The sequence below is a fragment of the Fringilla coelebs genome (assembly GCF_963513975.1).
Source record: "Fringilla coelebs genome assembly, chromosome: 5".
Classification (NCBI taxonomy): domain Eukaryota; kingdom Metazoa; phylum Chordata; class Aves; order Passeriformes; family Fringillidae; genus Fringilla; species Fringilla coelebs.
The window spans coordinates 1,159,672-1,182,208 of NC_140033.1; the positions used below are offsets into that span (position 1 = coordinate 1,159,672).

Genomic DNA, 22,537 nt, shown 5'->3' on the forward strand with positions numbered 1-22,537 from the left:
CCCCTCCTCCCTAAGGGCCTGGTGTGAGGAGAGCTCATCCAGGTCTGGAGCCCTGACTCCAGAGAGATCTGGAGCCAGAGCAGTGGATGCCACCCAGAGGAACAGGAGGGTGGGTGCCATGGTGGGGCGAGGAGGGAGACGGGCTGGAGATGACACAGGTCTGGGGTGGGGGGACCTAGCAGGGACCTCCTCATCCCAAAGAAGGAGAGTATTGAGGAAACAGCCCAGCTCCTCACCACAGAGAGGGATGGGAGAGACAAGAGCATCAGCTGGAATGAGGGAGAGCCAGGAGGGACATCAAGAAATGCTTTTCACCAGGAGGAGAAGCAGCAGGACCTGGTGCCAGTAGGGCCGGGCTGCCTCCATCTCTGGAGGACTCCAAGATCCAGCGAGGAGGGCCCTGGTGGGTCCCCAGAGCTGCCCATGCTCCACCCAGGCATTGGATACAGACCTCCCATGGTCCCTTCCCACCTCAACCACCTCACAATCCTGCCCTGAAGAGGATCCTGGAACCCCCTCAGCAACAGCAGCAGTTCTGCCCTGCAAAGCCCCAACAGACCCCAGCACCTTCCCCTGGCACCTCCTGCTCCTGGTGCAACCAGAACCCCCTGGATTTAATGGAGAAAACCATGGTCAGAGGATGTCAGCTGTACAAACCTGCCCTGGGAGGTGCCTGCCAGCCTGGGAACACAGCCCAGGAGCCAGAGCATCCCTGACAGGCACGGTGGGAGCTCAGGGGCAGCGCAGATAAGGCCCAACAAAGGCCCTGCTGTAACCTGCAGAACAAAGACTCTGCTTTAACTGGGGAACAAAGACACCTCTGACAAACTGACCTCCTGGGATAGCCCAGTCGGTGACAGCTCCTCCACAGCCACTGCTTACACTGACACATAAAAATAATTCATTTTCTACCCAAAAATGAACCTTTCTGTCTGAACATTACCCCAGGTGAACGTCCTTGTGCACCTCTGAGCTCCACGACTTCCATCCGCTTTGAAGAGAGATTTCGTCCACCATCAAGGGACCCCACTCCTGGGAATGGTTTGATGAATAACTTGAATAACATATTTTACATTTTATATATCTATTTTACATTTTATATATCTATATCTATATACATGTATGCATAAACTAATTAATCATAAATAAATCTACGTTTAAATGCTTGTTTTTTCTGCAAGTAACTTTGTAGTAGCTTGTCATTACACATGCATTACTAATCATAATTATGATTGACTTACTCATAGCAGTGTGTAATGAAGAAATCCATGGAAACAAAGAGGTGTTTCCTTGTGGTTTTGGGGCTCCTGTGACCACGCCATCCCCACCGTCCCACGCCCGTGGGTTGGGAGCCGCCCGTGCCCACGGCAGCTCGGAGCTGGGAGCGGGGACACTCATCCAGGACCCACTCACCGAGGAAGACGTTATCAGATCCTCCCTAATTTGGCTGCTCTTGTGTTGACTTTGCCAAATAAAGCAAACATTTGGGCTCCGGGAGCCCTTCCTGCCTGCTCTGTTTGTCGCTGCCGACGCCGCGGGGACGGCGGATGCGGCCCCGGTGAGGAGCTCCGGGAGGGACCCCGAGCACCGAGGGGGTTCTGTCCGTCCTCGGGGCTGTGCCCTGCTCACACCCACCATGGAGACCCTCCTGGTCTTCCTCACCCTCCTGGGGGTCACCAGCACTGAGCAGCTCTTCGTGGGGTGAGTCCTGCTGGGGCGGGGGGCGGTGGGACACCGCGGCTGGGGTGGGGATGGCCGTGCCCACCACGGTCCTTCAGGGTCAGCCAGAAGGGTGACATCCCAAAGGATGGAAATCCAGCAGGGGTTTCTGCCAGCTGGGAAAGGTTTGCTTTCACCCCAGCTTTGGAGGGAGGTTTGGAGCAGGTAGAAATTGGGGAATGCTGAAGCCTGAGGACGTCGCTGCAAGCTTTGCCAGGGTGTGGAATCCCAGAGGATATGGGGAGCATGTGTAGGGCTCAAAGACGATGGCTGTGGAGCCATCCAAGGATTGCTGGGAATAACCAAGGATTTCTGGGAATAACAGCCAAGGATTGCTGGGAATAACCAAGGATTGCTGGGAATAACAGCCAAGGATTGCTGGGAATAACCAAGGATTGCTGGGAATAACATGCCGTGGGAAAGAACAAGATGTGGCTGGAGAAGGGGCCCTGGGGAGGGAGGGCAGCACTTTTCCAGGAGGAACACCCTGGTTGCAGCTCCTGCAGATAAGAACAGCACCAGTGCAGGAATGAGGCTGAGAAGGGGGCATGGAATATAGGGGGAGGTCAGGACTACCCAAAACTCCCAAAGCTTCCAACCCATTTCCAGAAAGGTCTGAATGAATGGACTGGCAATGAGAACTAACTTGTAGAGAAAGTGGGAATTCTGTGTTCAGAGTAGGGAAAACTTTTCCATAAAAAAGTGCCCCTGGGCTGCTGGATGTCCCAGCAGCTGGACTGCCACTGGAGCCAGAGCTGCTGCTCTTGTGACCCAGAGAACAGATGGGGCTGTGCCAGGGGGTTCAGGTTGATATCAGGAAAGGTTCCTGATCCAGAGGATGCTGGCACTTCTCAGGCTCCCCAGGGAATGGTCACATTCCCAAGGCTGCCAGAGGCCCAGGAGTGTTTGGACAATGCCCTCAAGGTCAGGGTGGGATTGTTGGGGTGTCTGGGCAGAGCCTGGAGTTGGATTTGATCCTTGTGGGCCCCTTCCAGCTCAGGATGTTCTGTGATGTGGCTGACCCACCTTCCTCCCTGCTTTCCTTCCTCCTGGGACACGATGCCATGGTTGAGGGATCCATCCAGGATCCCATCACTCCCCTCCAGACTTGGGGTAGCTGGGAGGGATCTGAGCAGCTGTGAGCCAAGAATGTCCAGGGAATGTCAGGGCTGCTCCCTGATTTTGGAAAATTCACAAGGATTTAATGCCTGCCTGAGTCCTCCAGGCCCAGAAAGGAAATTGTTATCACCCTGGGGAGGTGGCTAAACTGATAAATGGGAGTGAAGAGGATGAAAGGTACAAAAGGGGAAAGCTGAAGGAATTTTGTGCCATTTTGGAAGCAGCTTTAAGCACTGCCCAGCAGGAGAGGTTGGAGGTAGAGGATTGATCCAAGATGAGAAAACCTCTCTCCCACAGAACATTTCCTCCTCTCCAGGGGCTGTGCCTGTCCTTGGGAAGCCCAGCCAGGCTGGACTGGGACCTCTGCTAGGGAATACATCCACAGATATAGAACATATCCATGTGAGATATGCCCCAATATCTTGGGAGCTGACCAAACAAGGCTGGAGATCATCTCAGGCTCCCAGCACTTGCTCTTTTCCCATTGTGGCTGCTCTGAACCTGCATTTTTTTCTCCCAACACAACAATTGATGCATTTTCCAACCCTCTGAGCTGGTGTGGAGCTTCCCCAGCCTCCCCCCAGGCCAGAGTCCCCTCCCTGTGACCTCTCTGCCTCCCTGCAGGGACCAGGTCCTGCGTGTCACAGCCAGGAACGAGGAGCACATCACTCTGCTCAGGGTGCTGGGCGAGCAGGAGGAGCTGCAGGTGAGCTCTGAGACCTGAGCACCCCCCTGGTCACAGACCCAGGTGAATCCAGGGCTTCCTCCTTCTGTTGCCTTCCCATCTTTTTTCCTCCCCATTTTGGAGCTACAACTTGGGCTGAAACATTTCTGTAAATCCCTATGCAGACATCCATCTGTGGCCCAAAATTTGTTCAAAACCTTTTTAGATCCTTCATGGCAATTCCTGTGAGACCCTGGAGGTGCTGGGGAGCTCAGTGGATGAGCACCAGTGCAGGATGGGGCTGAGTTCTCCCTTCCAGCTCAATTTCTTCTTCCCAGGTGGACTTCTGGCGTCACCCCAACAGCCCTGGGCACCCCGTGGACCTGCGGGTGCCCTTCCCCAGCCTCCAAGGAGTCAAACAATTCCTGGATTCCCATAATTTTTCCTACAGCATCATGATTGAGGATGTGCAGGTAATGGCTATGACAGGAACAGGATGAGCTCTTGCAGCTCAGCCCTGAGAGAAATCCAGAAGTTGGATTCAAGAAGAAAAATCCAACCCCCTCCTCCTTCCAGCCTTTTTGATCTTGGGTTTTTTTGCATCCTAACCAGGAATTATTGGATGCAGAAAAGGAAAGCATGAGGAGGTCTAGGAGGGTAAAGAGAAGCTCCAGGATGTTTGATTTCGCCTCCTACCACACGATAGATGAGGTACCTTTCTCTGCAGAGCATTGGCTTTGTCCTGCTGGGGTCACATCCCTGTGGTGAAGGTTGTGGTGAGTTTTTGGTGACAGGTGAGACCTCCCTGAGACACGTTTCTCCTCCTTGGTGGAGCTTTCAGCTGAGATGTGAGACTGGGAAACCTTCCACATCCAGCGTGGCCACTCCTGCAATCTCCCACCCTGTGGGAGACATTTCCAGCTTCACTTTGGGAGTGCTTGGAGAGTTTGGGACTGCTGGGGGCTGTGGTGGTGTTGGGAGGTCTCAGAGCTTTTTCCCTCACCATTCATTCTACTTTTTCAAAAATGCTGTGACATGCCTTTCCCTGCTCACACAGAGCCCCAGCCACCCCATGTTCTCCAGGGAAGCACGAGGTCTTCTCCAGAGGAGCCCCAGGTCCCCAGGGAAGCACCAGATCCTCCCCAGGGAAGCTCTGCCTGTGGCATCTGGTGCTGGATACCCTGAAAAGCAAAAGGTGAGAGCCAGGCTGAGCCTGGTGAGGCAGCAGCTCCTCCTTGCAGATCTACGAGTGGCTGGATGTCCTGGTGGAGGATCATCCCGAGCTCGTCAGCAAGGTCCAGATCGGGCAGAGCTACGAGCAGCGGCCCCTGCACGTGCTCAAGGTGGGTCCTGGGGCAAACTGGCCCTGAGAATCCCCTCAGGGTGAGAGGTTGTGCCAGGGAGCCTCAGGGTGGAATCAGCAGCAATTTCCCCGTGGGAAGGGTGCTCAGGCTGCCCAGGGGCTGCCCAGGGAGCTCTGGAGTGCCCATCCCTGGAGGTGCCCAAGGAACTCCTGGAGGTGGCACTCAGGGCTCTGGGCTGGGGCACAGGGTGGATTCCATGATCCTGGAGGCTTTTTCCAGCCTCAGTGATCCCGTGGTTCCGCACAGTTCAGCACCGGGGGATCGAACCGTCCGGCCATCTGGCTGGACACCGGCATCCACGCGCGGGAATGGATCACCCAGGCCACCGGGCTCTGGACGGCCAACAAGGTGACCCTGGGATCACCTGGGATGTGGGACCCCAATTCTTACCCTGTATCCATCCCACCCCTCATCTGAGAGGCACCAGGGCAGCTCCTGCTCCTCTCCGTGCACAGATTGCCAAGGAATACGGGCAGGACCCCTCTGTCACAGCCATCCTGGACAGCATGGACATCTTCCTGGAGATTGTCACCAACCCCGATGGCTTTGCCTTCACCCACAGCTCCGTGAGTGTGGGGACAGCACGGCAGGATCTTGTCCCAGCGCCTTCCCCAACCATGGCTGTCCGTGGGTTTTGGGTGGGGAGGGATGCTCCTCTCTTGTGGGGCAGTGAGTGGAGATCCCTGGAGATGCTTGGGCAGAGGTTGGGACTCACATCCCTGTCCCAGCGTCCCCTCCGTGTGCTCCTAGAACCGCCTGTGGCGCAAGACCAGGTCCCTCAACGCCGGGTCCCGCTGCGTCGGAGTGGATCCCAACCGAAACTGGGATGCTGGGTTTGGAGGTGAGACCTCAGCCATTGTTTGTGCCTCAAAACATCAAAACTTTCTGCTGGAGTGGAGAAACCCAGGGATGGAAACCCTTCCTGAGGGATCCCCTCTGGATCTGCTCCCTCCCCCTACTCCAGGCGCTGGCTCCAGCAGCAATCCCTGCTCTGAGACCTATCACGGCCCTCACGCCCACTCCGAGAGGGAAGTGAGAGCCATCGTGGATTTCATCCGCGCCCACGGGAACATCAAATCCGTCATCTCCATCCACAGCTACTCCCAGATGCTGCTCTTCCCCTACGGATACAGGAGGGCGCCCGCACCCGACCACCAGGAAATGGTGAGATGGCCCCAAACGCGGGGCTGTGGCCACCTGGCAAAGTCAGGCAGAGCATCCCAGGAGCTTCCCTGCTCCTCTTGCTAGATGCAACCCAAACATTGAACCCCTGCACCGGGGTTCTGGTGGAGGGTGGTTGCAAGATGGACCTCACACATCAAAAATTAAGGGTTTTTTGGGAAAACCTAGAGCAGAAGGGATAGGGAATGATGGGCTCTAGATTCCCCTGCCCCTTGATCCACCAGATCCCACCACTTTTGGTGGTTTCTTTGCAGAATGAACTGGCCAAGAAGGCCGTGAGCGACTTGGCCGCCGTGTTCGGGACAAAATACACCTACGGCAGCATCGCCAACACCATCTGTGAGTGCCCCTCCCTCATCCCTCAGCAAACCCCTCGGGAATGGGCTCCCATCTGGGCTCCTCTCCCTGCAGACATGGCAGGAGGCACCACCATCGACTGGGCCTATGACAACGGGGTGAAATATTCCTTCACCTTGGAGCTGAGGGACTCAGGGCGCTACGGATTCCTCCTGCCCAGCTCCCAGATCATCCCCACTGCCACCGAGACGTGGCCGGCGCTCCTGGACATCATGGTCCACGTCCTGGAACATCCATACTGACCCCAGCATCTCCCCCAGCATCCCCTCCCCTCAATAAATCCTCATGGAGATTCAGTGGTTTCAGGCACCCTCATTTTTTTCATGCTAATCTCCAAAAAGAGGGTGGAAAAGGACTCCCAGTCCTGCAGGTGTTGACTTTCCCCTTGTGACTTTGGCTCAAAGTCCCCATCCTTTGGAGCCAACAGCCAGCATGGCAGGAGATGAGGTTTTTGGGCAAGCAACCCCAGATTTGTGGGGTTTTGAGCAGCTTTGCTCCATCATCCTTTCCCAGGGGCCTACAAGGAGGGTCATGGGGTACCCTCAGGGTATTTGCTGTTTATTTTTGGCTACTGGGACAACTGCCACCTGCTCTGACCTCTGTCCTGGGCCAAACTTACACCACTTTCCTCAGCCAAATTTTAAACCAGTTTCCCTACTGCTGTGGTTTAGGGATCCAGCTCCAAGCCCCAAGTGAAAATCTGCATTTTGTGCATTCTCAACCCACATTGATCCTTTCCCTCCCCTCTGCCAGTGCTGGAGGTTGTGGGATTTTGGCACCTCCCGGTCTCACCTTGCTGGCAGCTGACTCAGCAGGGCCCCAGCCGGTTCCTGGGACAGGTTTGGCCAGGACTGGGAGCGCCTGGACGGGGACAGCAGGGCCTGACCTTGGCTGGTGGCAGCCAGAGCCTTCCCAGGGCCCTGGGAAAAGGGACAGCTGGAGGGGCTGGGCTGGGGCTGCCATCCCATGGGATTTAAGGGGCCCCAGGGCACTGCTGGGATGTGAGACCGGCTCTCCCCGCTGACCATGAGGCTCCCCGTGCTCCTGGCTGCCCTGGTGGCAGTGGCCACCTGCACCGAGACCTTCTTTGGGTAGGGGGGCTGGGGTGGGGACGGTGGCACCGGCTGGGGCAGGCAAAAGGCTCAGGGGAAATCCTCGGAATGGGGGGATGGATGGGTGGGGTTAGGTCGGACTAACGGGGCTGGAACTCGTCCCACACCCCCCAACCCACAGGCACCAGGTGCTGCGCGTCATCCCCCAGAGCGATGAGGAGCTGCAGAAGGTGCAGGAGCTGCAGGAGCTGGAGCATCTGCAGGTACTGCCTGTGCAGGTGGATTCTGGGGACCCCCCAAGCACAGCAAGGATGGGGTTGGATGTGGGATTATGGGAACCAAGCGGTGAAAAGCAAGACAGGCTGGTGCTGGGGGTGCATCCCGCGGCAGGATCTCACCCCTATGTCCATCTTTCCCATCCAGCTGGATTTCTGGCTGGCTCCCCGCAGGCTCGGACTGCCCGTGGACGTCCGCGTGCCCTTCCGCAGCCTGCAGGCGGTCAAAGCCCACCTGGAGGCCGCTGGGGTCTCCTATTCCATCATGATTGAGGATGTGCAGGTCAGCAGCGCCGCTGGGGAGGGGAGGGAGAGGTGGGATCCCCTCGGTGGGAATGAGGCTCATCCCACCCCGTGTCCCACAGGCCCTGGTGGATGAAGAGCAGACGGAGATGCTCCGCAGCAGCCGCCAGCGGTCACTCGACACCACCACCTTCAACTACGAGGCCTACCACACCATAGATGAGGTGGAAAGCACAAGATTTGGGGCATTTTGGGGAAAAAGTTTGCTCTTGGGCGGGGGGTGAGCTGGGAGTGACCCCCACATCTCTCGTTCCCAGATCTACAATTTCATGGACATGCTGGTGGCCGAGAACCCCAACCTGGTGAGCAAGCTGGAGATTGGCCGCTCGACCGAGAACCGTCCCCTCTACGTGCTCAAGGTGAGGATTTGGGGATTGTGATCCAGGGGGGAAAGCGGTGACAGGGACAAAGCCAACCCCCCCCTCTCTGCTCTCCCAGTTCAGCACGGGGGGCACGAACCGCCCGGCCATCTGGATCGACACCGGGATCCACTCCCGCGAGTGGGTGACACAGGCCAGCGGCGTCTGGTTTGCCAAGAAGGTACCGACACATCCCAACAGGGCCAGCCGCTCCTCAGGAGCTGTGGGATCCACGTGGGTGATCCCACAGGGAGGACAGGGAGCTCCAAACCTCCATCCTCTCTAGATTGTCCAGGATCACGCGAATAACGAAGGCGTGGCCTCCATCCTGGAGACGATGGACATCTTCCTGGAGATTGTCACCAACCCCGATGGCTTTGTCTACACCCACACCAAGGTACTGCCCCGGCTCCTCTCCCTGGCTCCTACCACTGCCCTGGATGGGGCTGGGGAGCAGGATTTGGGGGCTGCACATCCCTGAGAGGGCAAGGCCTCCTCGCCCACGTTTCCATGGGATGGAAGGGGACCACCACGAGCTGTGGAGCTCCAGCCCTGGGCACCGGCTGAGGTGGCTCTGCCCTTCCAGAACCGCATGTGGCGCAAGACCAGGTCCAAGCACGCGGGCGCCCTCTGTGTCGGAGTGGACCCCAACCGCAACTGGGACGCAGGTTTTGGAGGTCAGAGCTGTCCCCTCGCCCCTGTGGAGCGCTTCCACTCTCCAGCTGGAGGCTCCAAAGCTGTTCCTGGCTCAAAGATCCATTGATGTCCCCTGGGGAAGAGGCGGGATTTGCTCTCCGTGGCAGAGGCGAGGGTTTGGGCTCCACCATGGCTTTGATGTCCCCCAGTGACAAATGAAAGTCACCACACAAATCTCTAGGAGGAGCCCCAGGAGCATCCCTTGATCACCACCAAGGAGCTGAGGGGTGGGAAAACCTCTTGGGCTTGGAAGCCCCCAAATTCCCACTGTGTTCTCACCATCCTCTTCTCCACAGATGCCGGAGCCAGCGGAAACTCCTGCACGGAGACGTACCACGGACCCTACCCCAACTCGGAGCCCGAGGTGAAATCCATCGTGGACTTTGTGAAGAGCCATGGCAACATCAAGGCTTTCGTCTCCATCCACAGCTATTCCCAGCTCCTGCTTTACCCCTATGGCTACACCGAGACCCCGGCACCAGATGAGCAGGAACTGGTGAGGCCCACGTGCTTTGAGGGGCTGGGATGGGGTGGAGCTCTTCTGCAGCTCCAAGGAGGAGCCACCTCTGTCCTGCATCCCTTGGGAAGCTGGGAGGAGCTTTGTTGCACCCAGAAAAAAGCTGTGTCCCACTGGTTTTTCCTTTCTTTGGCTCATCTTTCCCTGTTCCCTGTATTCCCAGCACGAGCTTTCTGCCAAGGCCGTGGCAGCTCTGTCCTCCCTGTATGGCACCAAGTACAAGTATGGCAGCATCATCACCACCATCTGTAAGTGCTGGGGCAGCCCCAAAACCCCCAGATCCCAAACCCATCCCTCACACAGGCCCAACATCCCATGGGATTCCAGTACAAAACCATCGAGGCTCTGATTCCCCCCCATTTTTTCCTCCCTCAGACAGAGCCAGTGGCTCAACTGTGGACTGGACCTACAACCAGGGGATTAAATATTCCTTCACCTTCGAGCTGCGGGACACGGGGCGCTACGGATTCCTGCTGCCCGCCAAGCAGATCGTCCCCACGGCCCAGGAGACCTGGCTGGCACTGAAGGTCATCATGGAGCACGCCCGGGACAACTCCTACTGAGCTGGGAGCAGGGCTGCAGCAGCTGGAGAGAGGGAAGAAGGCAATCAGTAAATAAATGGGAAGAAGGATGAGAAAAGCTTGTGGTTGTTTCCCCTTTTTCCCAAATTGGGTGGAAAAGCCCTTTGGGAGCTGGAGTTGGTGCCAGCACAAACAGGGTGTGCTGGGTCAGTGGCCTGGAAAAGGAATGGATTGAAAGGGCATGAAAATAGCAGGAACAAAAAGGAAGGGAGGTGGTGGTTTTCCCTTTGGTCTGGCAGAGGATGCAAAGGGAATTGGGCTCTGGACACGAGGTCAGCAGCATTCCAGGGGCTCCAGGAGAGCTGCAGAGGGACTGGGGACAAGGCCTGCAGGGACAGCACCCAGGGAATGGCTCCCACTGCCAGAGGGCAGGCATGGATGGGATCTTGGCAATGAGGAATTCCTGGCTGGGCTGGGATTGCCAGAGCAGCTGGGGCTGCCCCTGCACCCCTGGAAGTTTTCCAGGCCAGGCTGGACAGGGCTTGGAACAACCTGGGATAGTGGAAGGTGTCCAGGAGTTGGAACTGGATGGGCTTTAAGGTCCTTTCCCAGCCAAACCTTTCTGACTGTGGGACCCCTCCTCACCTGCTGCAGTCCCCTAGGGAAGGGGGAGCTGAGCCCCTGCTCACTCCCAGCTTTTCCAGGCTCTCCACAGCTCTCAAAGCTGCAAATAAATCACCCAAACAGATGCTGTAGTTTACATTTTATTAAATTAAACCTCTCAGCCTCTACAGAGTTTGACTCTGCTCCAAACAACACCAAGAGTCCAAATCCACACAAATCCATTGAGATGGTGGGAAAGTACATCCAGTCCTTGCTTTGATTCCTTGGATTTGGAGGATCACAAACAACTCAAGCCAGTTTTATCCAAGTTTCACCAGGAGGTTTTCATGCAGCACAGAGCAGCCAGGGATTCTGGATCTGTCTCCCACAGCTGGATAGCAAAACCAGGATTTTAGCCAATGCGATGACACAGCCAAGAGCTCGTGGAGCTGGAAAAAATCTACTCCCACAGCAGCAGGACCTTATCAGACTGAACCTGCCAGTCCTGCAATCAGCACTGTCTGATTTCACACTCACAGTCACAATAAAAGATAAATGTGCTCAGGGATGCCGAGTCCTAATCTCCCAAACGGGAAATTATGTGCCATTTCTCCTACTTTTTGTCCTTTCACCAGAATTATCCCAAAATCACCAGTGAGTTTTGGGATGTGTTGAAAATTGTCTGCTTCAAAAAGGGGGAAAAAACCCACTGAATCCAAAAATAGACACAAACCCCACAAGACCACGATAACCAAGGCGGGACCAGGCTCAGCAATACCAGATGGAAAAACCGGAGAGCAGAATCCCTCCAAAATCACTTCCAAAGTGTCCCATAGGCAGCTCAGGAAAATCAGAGGATTCCAGGTTATGCAGAAGCACCAATTCAAGGAAAACTGTGCTACTCACTTTTCCAAATGCTCAGTTCCTGATTCCAGGGCCCTGCTGGGTTTTAGGGACCCTGGTGAGGCAGCAGCAGCAACTTTTCCTTCAGCCACCCTAAACCTTAAAGAAACTCCTAAAAAACCACTGGCAAAGGAGTTATTGGGGAAAAAATTCCAGTTATTCTCCTTCAGGTCACCTTGAAAAAGACACAACTATTCACAAAGTGTCCACGACTGTCGCAGCACCAACTGAGCAATAAAAAACATCTTTATTACAAATATTTCTGTTCATTATCATAATTTATTTAAAAAAAACAAACAACCCTTCCAGGATCTTCTCTCACTTTTGGCAAGTTGCTGAATGTCTTTGTCTCTGCTAAAACCACCAAAGTTTGTGCTCACAGATGACTTGTGGCCTGTTCACCCTCACAGCTCCAGGCATGGCCCGGGAATGTTACGGACACAAATTCCTCCAGCTGGACTAAAAACTTTGTGGAACAGTTTTCTACTGGTGCCAGCCTTTACTAGCAGTTTTCTCCCTCCCCTACAAAACCAGTTCTATCACCTCTGTCCTGCCCTGCACCCCAAGTGATGCCATTCCTGCTTCTAGGAAACATCATCCCAGCTGCCCAGCCTTACCCGAGCTGCCAGTTCTCACCAGGGCTGCTTTTCCCTGCCGATTCCTAAAACCACAAACGGGCTGCCCTGCTCGGGATTCCCAAAACCCGGATCCTCCTTTATTTCCAGGGCCTGTTCTGGACGCTGGTCCTGCTGTGGGAGCGGCTGCTCAGGGATGCCATGCTGCGAGCGGGGCTGCGCAGGCTGCGGCTGCTCCTCACGGACGAGAGCTTGGAATCGTGGCCTGAAAGACCCCGGGTAAGGCGGCCTGTGGGAAAAACAACCCCAAATCACAAACTGGCTGTCCCACAAGTCGTGGCTGCCCCATCCCTGGATGTGTCCAGCCAGGCTGGATGGGCTTGGAGCAAGCTGGGATAGGGGAAGGTGTCCCTGCCCATGGTGGGATGGATGAGGTTTAAGGCCCCTTCCCACCCAACCATTCCATGATGAGGTGGAAGCCTGCTCTGGAGATACCTCAGAATTTTAGCTTTTATATTTTTCTAATCCTGTACTGCATTAGTGCTGCAGCACATGTCATAGCCGAGACAGCCACCATACCCAGAGTGTCACTATGCAATATCAGAAAGCTCCACCCCACACACAGTAACACCACTCCACTTCAGAAGGCTGCAAGCATCTGATCTAGTCCTTCAGCCCAGCCTTTTATCCCCTCAGGTTCATGCAGTGCACCTGTGTGCCCTCTGTGGTTGCCCAGCACACCTGGGCACTCCATGGCTCATTGCTGCTCACCTGCTTCTCACAGCTGGAGCCATTGTGGATGAGGCTGGGCTGCAGCCCCACTCCCACTTACCACAAACTCTGTGCCTACAGCTTCCCACCCAACCATTCCATGATGAGGTTGAAGCATGCTCTGAAGATACCTTAGGATTTTACCTTTTATATTTTTCAAATCCTGTACTGCATTAGTGCATGACTAAACTCCACATAAAAGGTTAATTAACTTCATCTGCCCTTAATGTACCTGAAGGTCTTTCATTAAATATATCCCCTTTATTCTTTTAACTTTGCCTCGATGCCTTGTGAAGGCTGACCTAGATGGAGCTGAAGAATAAAGCAGGGATTCATGGAAAGGATCTCCTGCATGGATGCACCTGGGGCAGCAGCAGAGCCCAGCCAGGGCTGCACCCAAGATGAACCAAAATGGCCCCAAAATCCCCGAGCGCTGCCGGGGTCTCTCCCTGGGATCAGCTCTGCTCCATTTGCACCTTGCAGTTCATTGTCCCATCCCAGCTTCAGCCCCTGCAGTCCCACCCTGCTTGTTTTTCTCTCTGCAGCCCACGGGGTTTGTGCTCCTGCCCTGAGATTTGGCTCATTTGTCCTTGGTGCCCAGCTGGAGCAGGAATTGTTTTGTCTCCCTGCTCTGTGCACAGAGCTCACCATCCCATAATATGAAGCCCAGACCCACACACCAAAGCAGCACAGAACTGAAAAATAGAAAAGCCAAACCCTGAGGCACCAGCCTGGCCTCTGCTTCTAGGCAAGCCCATAAAGGCAGCATGGTCTCTTACTGGCAGCATCTGAAGGAATCTGCTCCTCAGCCAGGTAATGCCTTAACTTCTGCAGATCATCTGCAGAAAACCTCCACTTGTTCTCTGCAGGTGTGGGTGGCAGCCTGGGGGCCGTTCTCCTCCGGGCAGTTCCTGTGGGAGCGGCCACCTGGCAGGACACGGGGAGTGTGCCGGTGATCAACCCCTCTGGGATCTTCTGGGCAAGGACCTTGAGGCCTGCAGGGACACAGAGCAGCTGTTATCCCAGCTGGAAGGGTCAGGAAGGACCAGCCACGAGGGACTGATGCAGCTGGAGGTCCAAAGTTTGGATGGAGAAATGTGGGTGGCAGGAGAGAGGGAATTCTGCCCCTGTGCCCTGCTCAGGTGAGATCCCACATGGAGTCTGGGGACAACAGCAGGAGGACGTGGAGCTGCTGGAGAGAGTCCAGAGGAGGCCCTGGAGCTGCTCCCAGAGCTGGGAATGTTCCCCTGGAGAAGGGAAGGCTCCAGGGAGAGCTTCCAGCACATTCCAGGGCCTGAAGGGGCTCCAGGAGAGCTGCAGAGGGACTGGGGACAAGGCCTGCAGGGACAGCACCCAGGGAATGGCTCCCACTGCCAGAGGGCAGGCATGGATGGGATCTTGGCAATGAGGAATTCCTGGCTGGGCTGGGATTGCCAGAGCAGCTGGGGCTGCCCCTGCATCCCTGCAGTGTCCCAGGCCAGGCTGGGCACTGGGGCTGGAGCAGCCTGGAACAGTGGGAGGTGTCCCTGCCCATAGGGACAGGACTGGATGATCCTTCAGTTTCCTTCCAATCCAAACCATCCTGTGATTCCACAACCCAGATCTTTCCCAGCTCCAGCTCCCACAAGTTGCTCCCTTTCCCCAGGAGCTCTGGGGGAGCTCTCCCAGCCCCACCTACCCCCAGATAACATGAAGAGGTTCTCGAAGCCCCTCTCACACATGGTGGTGGCTGCCTGGCTCGCCAAGCGCTCGTCGTTGTCGTACACGATGATGATTTTGCCATGGGCGTTTTTCTGCCATGGGCATTGTTAAGGAGTCACTGTTGAACTTAAGAGGATATTGAAACATTTTAGGAAGCAAAAGAGACAAATAGGATTGGGGAAAGAAAGACTCCATATTTGGCTTGCAAGCATCCAGCAGGAATACTTCCCCTGCAGAATTCTCAGTGGCTGAGGCTTGCCAGACACAGTTTAATTCCCACTGGATCCAGCATTGCTTGAAGATTGGGAATGGCAACAGCCCCTTTGTTCACAACCTCCCCTCAGAATCAACAGCCTGGGAATGATCAGCCTAATCCCACTTAATAATCCTGTCTGTCCTCAGTCCCATCAAGGTGCTGACAGGAAGCCAAAGGATTTGATGGATGCATCAGCAGCAGGAGAGCAGTGCCCAGGTCTGGCCTGGCCTTCCAGCAGCCAAAATCCTGGGAAATGCCAAATCCAGGCAGGTCCCCTAGAATCAAGAGGAACCTTGAGGAAGGAGATTCCAGCATCTGATGGAGGCAGTGGAGCTGCACCAGGTAACTCCACCTCCTGTCCCAGCCTTTTTGAGACCCCTAACTTTGCTTGGATGTGCTCCAATTGATTTTGGGAGCCCCCACCAACACCCCCCCACGTTCCCATGTAAAGGATACATATTCCAGAATATTATTTGTATAGGGATTCATGGTTCTAGACAACGTTGCAATGGGGTAGGAATAAGCTGCAGAAGGAAAAAAAAAGAAAAAAAAAGAGGGAAAATCATCCAGAGGCTGAACACCAACAGCCTGGGCTACAACAGCCTTGAGAACTCACTGAGGATGGGATGAACACCAGCCCAGGCCCCTCACCGCTCCCAGGAAGGTGCTGGGTAAGTGCTGAGAACAGCAGTGATGTCCAGGGGGGCTCAGGCTCCAGCAGGGCTGTGGCAGAGCTGTGCTCCGTGCCCAGGGGCCGTGCGCTCACCTCCCACGATGTGGCACTGCTCGTAGGCGTCGCGGTCCCGCACGTCCAGCAGCAGGAACGGGCAGTCGGGGTAGGGCCTCTCCTTGGCCTGGCTGTCCCTGTCCTCCTTCTTGGGAGAATCCTTCTCCACGTCCAGCTCCCCAACCCCGCTGATCACACTGCAAAGGGAACGGCAGCCTGAGGAACGCTTTTGTGTCTCTCCACCGCTTCCAAGGCTGGGGAAGAGCTGGGCTAAAACTTCCTCTTCCAGCGCCATCCTGGGATCCCTTCACATGGTGGGTTTGGAATTGTGCTCAATTGTCCCAGAATGGTTGGGGGGGGAAGGGACTTTAAGGATCTCATTCCAACCCCTGCCATGGGCAGGGACACCTCCCTCTATGCCAGTGCTCCAAGCCCTGTCCAGCCCAGCCCTGGACATTGCCAGGGATCCAGGGGCAGCTCCAGCTTCACTGGGAATTCTATTCCAGCCCCTGTCTACCATCCCAGCCAGGAATTCCTTCCTAATATCCCTGTGGCACTCTGAAGCCATTCCCTGTGTCCTGTCCCTCCATATCCATACAAAACCATCACCAACAGGAATGCACATGACTAAGATGACCAGAGCACTGCGTTATTCCCAAAATTCTGGAACATGGGGGGCTGGATGGAATCCCACAAACACATTTCCTTGTCAGACCACCATCGGGTGACAACAATGTTGGGTGGCTGTTCAATCCAAACCCATTCCAGCAGGAAATCCTGCCAATCCCCTGCCTCTCACCTACAAACCCAGGCTTTAATGAGAAATACAGCATAAAACCCCTTAGCAGCAATTTAACACCAGCAGCTGGGCTCAAATATTCATCAGGTAGGACAGGAAGAAAGTGATGCTATTGTGAGGCACCTCTGCAGCGTGGAGCGAAGGGATTCCCCGGCTCCCGCGTTGTCCAGGAACAGGACGGGGCTGGCCGTCCCCTCAGGGCTCCCTTTGCCGTTTGTCCCCGCTGCTTCGTCACCTGCAGCACCAGCATCTGGGGAGAGAACAGGGCACCAGGGGCTAAGGAGCTGCAGGAGGTAAACAAGCAGGTTTTAAGGGCAGTTTCTATTCCTGGAAAGAAAAGTGTCACAGCTTTATCTTCATCCTCTTAACCAAGAGAATTTACCCAGAGCCTCCTTATTGAAAATAATAATAAGAAGAAGTCATTTGAAGAAGAAGTCAATAAAGCAGAATTTTGATGTAGATTATGTTACTGCCAGCACAAGGCCTTTCCTACTTGCAAAGCTTTCTTTTTCTAGGAGCCTTTCTGCTCCCAGGACACAGGTGAAGTTTTATTTTTCCATTTCTCCTCCTGCTGAAGCCCTGCTGCGGTGCCAGCTCTGCCACTTCCCCCCCAGCAGTGACCCCCTGCCATCAGTGCTGTCACCTTGCAGCTTGTGCAGCTCCTCGTTTGTCACTTCTAGGGTTTCATTGGACAGAGAGGCGACCTGGAGAACCTGCAGGGCACAAAAACAAGCACACACTGATCCCCACATCCACAGCAGGGAGCAGCTCAAGGAAAACAATCCAGGGAAAAAAAAAAATCCCGAGTCTGCAGGATCCCACTCTTCACATCTCTGAGTTTAACCTTCCCTTTCCTTCTCTCCTGAGAAGACAATTTGGGGTTTTTTTCCTAGTTTGAAGCAGTTTTCTTGAACCAGCACTCCCCAGCTCTTTATTTCCTGATCAATTTTACATTTTTTTTAATATGATGATTCAGTGCTTTTAAATAAAATAACGCACAGCCAGCCCTAAAGTCCCAACTGCCCATCTTCTGCAGTTAAACCTGGGGTCAGGGAGGGCTGCACACACAAAACTCAGATTTAGGTGCTGTTTTACACAGCCTTTGTCATTTGCAAGATGCTTGAAGATCCTTCTAAGTTAATGGACAAATCAAATAAGGACTAAATTTCAAAGATGGAGTCACCACAAACTTTAATTTGTAATTAAAGGCATTTGGCCATTGTGGAAATGAATGATTTGTTTTTATTAATGGCAGGAAGAAGCCAAGACAGAGTAATTACAGCTAAAGCTAAATAATTACAGAGGAATTTTTATTCCAAGGAAAAATGCTGCTCCTAAAAGATTTTGGAAGCCAGAGAGGGATCTGTACATACCAACTGAGCAAAAGTTGTCACCTTCAGCCTCTTAAACAGCTCATCCTTTTTATACCTGTAATCTACAAAAACAAAACAAAGATAAGTTTTCAGACCATTCCCAGTTTTTTTAGACACCAGGTCATGGCTTAATCCCAGCTTTCCTCTGAGACTCTTCTGCAGCCAGGCAGGAATTCAGGGCAGGTTTGTGCTGTGGGATGAGAGCAGCAAACCTGGAGATTTTGTGAAATGCCAGTTATAAAGGAAATGTTTGCTTAATACCAGTTATAAAGAGAAGGTTTAACCAATCCCAGATAAAGAGAGAATTTAATTAATCCCAGTTATAAAGAGAGATATTGTGCAGACATGATGAAGTGGAAGGGGCAGATTTAGTTGCTTTTAGACTCAAATATGAAGTTATATTTTCCAGGAAGCAGTTCAGGAATTCCCCCTTTCCCTGCTGTTCTTTGGAGCCCACTGGAGTCACAAAGCTCCTTAAACCAAAAGATTCATTTACTTTAATTTTTAATTTGTGTAAATTATAGCAGCATCAGAGCATGGGGCATTGTGTCTTTGCAAACACCAAGATAAACATGCAGTTACATCTTAACAATTTAAAAAATCCAAGATTTTATACTTTATCTGACAATTAAATTCTGATTTCTTCCATTTGCTGACACGGATCTCTCAGGAACGGATAACTGACACAAGAAACTGGACTAATTGAGTCTTAATGGGTAATTAATACAAGAAACTGGCCTAATTGAATCTTAATCCTGAAGACACAGCTTAGGGAGGAAGAAAACTGAGCAGGGCTGCTGGCAAAGATCCAGAGCAGAGATTCCCTGAGCCAAGGTGGGAGCCTGATCCCATCCAGATCCTGCAGAGGAAGGGAAAAACCTCCTGGAGCGAAACAAAAGGTGGAGGAGGAGAAAGAGAAGCCAGGGTGGGTATCAGTAGGAACATCTTGATATGGAACAACCTGTCCTGGGAAGCAATGGGAGCTTTGTCCCTTGGGAAAAGGGGCTGGGAAGGAGCTGCTCCCTCTCCAGCTGTTCAGCTCCTAGGGATAACAATGGAGCTCAGGATCTTCGGCAAATCCACTCAGTTCAACGATTCTAAATCCCCTAAAACCATCTGCTGAAGGCTCCAGCAGCTTGGGGGGATGAGGAGAAGGGGGAAGGGCTCCCCTGCACATTCCTGCAGCCACCACACAAAAAATTCCTGTGGGATTTGCCTATGGAAATTCTCCAGCTGAGTTGTGTTTAGAGAGCCATGGGAATGCTGGAGGCTGAGATCTTTTCCCAACACATTGAGAGTTCCCAAATTCAACACCCTACCCTAAATAATTTTGATTTTTGCATACAAAGCACCTCTCTGCTCCTCACAAGTCATCCTAGGAAAAAAGGAGCCCTTCCAAAATATCCACTGCACATCCAAAGCACAGAACTGAAGCACAGGAAGTGCAGAAACTGCATTGGAGGATGAAGAGCTGCAGAAACTGAATTTCAGGATTTCAATTAACTGGGAAATGACCCTTGTGGTTCTTGCAAAACCACCTGCTTTCAAACCTCAACTGAGGTTGTTAAATCTCCCTTTAACTCCAACAAACCCCAGCCACAATTATCTCCTGTAATTATTTCCCATTTCATCTGCTCAAGGATTAAAATTGCCCAGCAAAGGCCAAAACAGAGCCTTTCTGTCACAGCAAATAAACTTCATTTAGAAGGACAAATAAAAGCAGCAAAGCTGGGGAAGTGCTGCATGGACAGAAATGAAGCAGAACCGCTGCCGGACGATGCAGCTCCTGCGTGGCTCCTTCCCACCTCAAACAAGGACTTTTTACCCCAGAAAAGCCTCTTTGCCCTAGATCTTGCCTTTGCCACCCAAAATGCCCTCCCAGAGAGCTCAGGAGCGCTGCTTCCAGCCCCAAGAGCAACCCCACGTACCCGGTCCGGTCCTGGTGGATCCATTGGAATTTTCTGACATGGTTTTGCTTGGAATGATTCTGTTTTCCAGGAATGGGCTTTGGAGAGGAGGGAAACAACAGCAGAGAGAAGGAAGAGACCTCCTGCGTGTCCTCAAGCCAATCAATCCTCCAAAGGATGGATGGTGGTGGGTGCAGCTCTTGAATTTTTGATGGCGTGGATTTAAATCTCTCAGGTTACATAAGGGACAGAGAGGTGCCTGTGCTGGGGATTTAAATCTGCATCCAAAGGGTGTCATCTATCCCTGAGAAACCAAGGGGGAGAACTTCCTCCGCTCCCTGGGAACACAAGGTGGCCATTCAGCCTGCAGAGAATGAGAAAGTTCCTCCCTGGCCTCCCAAAAAAAGAGGAGGGAATAAAAGAAGCGCACGGAACAGATCCGCGGTGAGATTGGGAACGCACAATAAACAAGATTTTCAACAGAAATAAAAAGCAAGGCAGTGTCCAGCACTGAAATCTCAGTCAACAGAGCTTTCTGGAAAGCTCAAGGTCATTCCTCTTTTCATTTTTCCCCCCAAAGACCTGCAGTGCTTGGAAAAAAACCAACCCAAAGCCAACAAACAAGGCACAAACAAAGGCCTGCTTTGCACCAATACATTCCCCCAGACACTGGGGCTGAGAGCTAAACCTGAGCTCTTCAAACCCCAATTCATGGAGCTTTCACCTCAATTCAGGGCTTTTTTCACCTCCATAAATGCAGCTTTGAGGCTGAAGAGCTCTCCTGGCTCCTCATGTGAGAATAATCTGGGAATAAAGGCATAAATTGCTGGGTTTACGGGGAAAAATTATTTGGAAAGCCCGGGTTTGGTGGGAAAATAGAGAAATAAAAATAATTGAGGTCTTCATTACTCTGAACAACATAAAGTCTTCAAAATGCCCATGTCTAGTGCTGGTGAAACCAATGGAAACACAAGGAATGAGCTTGGTTTTTATCTTTTCTGGAGTATTTAGAGAGGAACTTAAATGATATAAAGATAAAAGAGCTCAAGTTGTGACCTAAAAGTGAAATAGAAGTCTTAGAAACGATCCATAAATCTTCCCAGATCAGTCTAGCCTGGATTTCTCAGCTCAGAGAGCTTCCAACAACAAAATCCCATAACAAAGAAGGATCTGGAAGATTCCTGCTTGGATTTTTAAATTAAATCTGTGGGGATTTCCAAGGAAAATCTCCTGGAATTCATCTCCTGCTCTTTGAGTTTTGAACCAACCCATTTTTAACCCACCCTGCTCCTCCCCAGGTACTCACTTCTTTTGATCTCTTCCAATTTTTCCATGTATTTCGACAAACTATTTCCTGTAACAACAACAAAAAAATCAATTTATTACAATTATTTATTTCTTAGAGGTTTTCTTCAGGCCCACAGAGGCTTAAATTTTAATTGCTCTGAAGGAAACAGCTGTTTGTTGTAGATCCTCCTTCCCAGTGGCAATAACAGGTACAAAAATGCCAAGATTTTCCTCTTTCCTCTCAACTAAAGTAGAATTAAACAGAAAAATCCAAGGATTTGCTGTTCCTTCCCCAACATTTTGGTGAGGGTGCTACAAGATAACGTTACTGGATAAAATTCAGCTGCTTTAACAACAACAAAGAACCCCACAAAGATATCCCCAAATAATGATCTTGGCTCACACCCTTGATGAGAGACAGGAAAAGTCCATGGACAGAAATTCCAAGCCCAGTAACTTCTATGGGAACCACCACAACAGAGCCTGACCCAGTTTAAACCTATTTAACCCCCAAATTCTTCTTTTAAAAAGAAGAGGAGAAAAAAATAAACAAGTTTTGGAACAATAAAGGCTTTAAACATGTGGCCATCTACACACAGAGCATTTATTCTCAATTTTCAGGGGGGTGCATGGTGGTATGTGAAGATATTTGTACATAAGTACATTAAAAAATATAAATACACATAAATTTGTATGATTCGTGCTTGTTTTAACTTCAGATTTGAAGGAAAATTGTGAATAGGAAATTTTTAGAATTTTTGTAAGTGCAAATAGGAAATTTTTGTAATATTTGGTGAGACAAATCATAACTACAATAAGGATTCTGCAGGGTTGGGGTGAATTAGCTCCGGGCAGAGGTAATTAAGACATTAATTATATTTTTCTGTCATCCTACACCAATTTTGGATGGTTTTACCCCACAGTAATTTCACTTACCAGTATCCAGACGAGTTTTTATATGTTGGTACTTGGGATTCGAGGGGATGCGCCGGGTTAGAAGCTGTTTCAAAATGGAAAAGACGAGAAGCCAAAATTAAAAAAAAAAAAATAATTATTAAAAAACCCATAAAAATGAGCAGAACACGAGATTTGAAGGGGTTTACGAGACAGAAAAACGAGCGAGAAATTCCTGAACCCCCATCTCGGTATAAACCCCGCTGATTTAAAGGCTCGAAAGGAGAAGTTCTGCCGTTTCCTCTCCGCGCGGAGCTCTCCCGGCTCCGGGGGCTGCCCGAACCAGCCCCGCGGCCCTGCCCCGTGCTGCCCCTCGCCGCCCGGAGGCTGTTGAGAAGGGGAGGCCCCTCACGGCACCTGGGGGTCGCCGAAGCCGCCCCGAGCCGACATCTCCCCTCACGGCCGCCGGCCCGGCCCGCTCCGCTCCGCCCGTCCCTCACGCGCGGCCGCGCTCCCGCCTCCCGCCCACCCCCCAACTACGCCCGCCGCCATTGGCCGCGCGCCGCGCTCGCAGCCAATCAGAGGCCGCGCGGAGCGGAGCGCGCGCGTCGCC

At 52.6% G+C, this 22,537-nt stretch overlaps 3 protein-coding genes across 4 annotated transcripts; 2 read left to right on the forward strand and 1 right to left on the reverse strand.

The window, feature by feature from the left end:
• Positions 1-1,576: 1,576 nt before the first annotated feature.
• LOC311154291 (carboxypeptidase A1-like) lies at positions 1,577-6,647 on the forward strand (the record flags this gene model as incomplete). Its single annotated transcript, XM_084206646.1, has 11 exons — positions 1,577-1,701; positions 3,463-3,544; positions 3,841-3,975; positions 4,115-4,213; positions 4,744-4,845; positions 5,113-5,214; positions 5,322-5,432; positions 5,617-5,707; positions 5,831-6,030; positions 6,303-6,387; positions 6,460-6,647. The coding sequence occupies exons 1-11, from the start codon at positions 1,637-1,639 to the stop codon at positions 6,645-6,647; spliced, it is 1,260 nt and encodes a 419-aa protein (XP_084062772.1). The 5' UTR covers positions 1,577-1,636.
• A 724-nt stretch (positions 6,648-7,371) lies between these two features.
• Positions 7,372-10,170, forward strand: LOC311154292 (carboxypeptidase A1-like; the record flags this gene model as incomplete). The annotated part of the gene is given in 12 exon segments (XM_084206647.1): positions 7,372-7,407; positions 7,411-7,496; positions 7,639-7,720; positions 7,881-8,015; positions 8,098-8,199; positions 8,293-8,394; positions 8,474-8,575; positions 8,681-8,791; positions 8,981-9,071; positions 9,387-9,586; positions 9,771-9,855; positions 9,983-10,170. Coding segments are annotated over 12 exon segments (1,320 nt in total).
• A 746-nt stretch (positions 10,171-10,916) lies between these two features.
• Positions 10,917-22,422, reverse strand: CEP41 (centrosomal protein 41). 2 transcript variants are annotated; one of them, XR_014616164.1, is made up of 12 exons: positions 22,342-22,422; positions 21,967-22,030; positions 21,050-21,097; positions 17,837-17,898; positions 17,107-17,176; positions 16,587-16,713; positions 15,704-15,861; positions 15,394-15,461; positions 14,659-14,773; positions 13,760-13,975; positions 11,638-12,498; positions 10,917-11,122 (listed from the first exon to the last, which is right to left on the reverse strand). XR_014616164.1 is itself a non-coding variant. In XM_084206141.1 (11 exons), the coding sequence occupies exons 1-11, from the start codon at positions 22,372-22,374 to the stop codon at positions 12,350-12,352; spliced, it is 1,110 nt and encodes a 369-aa protein (XP_084062267.1). In that variant the 5' UTR covers positions 22,375-22,422; the 3' UTR covers positions 10,917-12,349. The 2 variants fall into 2 exon arrangements, 1 of the variants encoding a protein (XP_084062267.1); XM_084206141.1 differs by having other exon boundaries at positions 10,917-12,498.
• Positions 22,423-22,537: the final 115 nt, after the last annotated feature.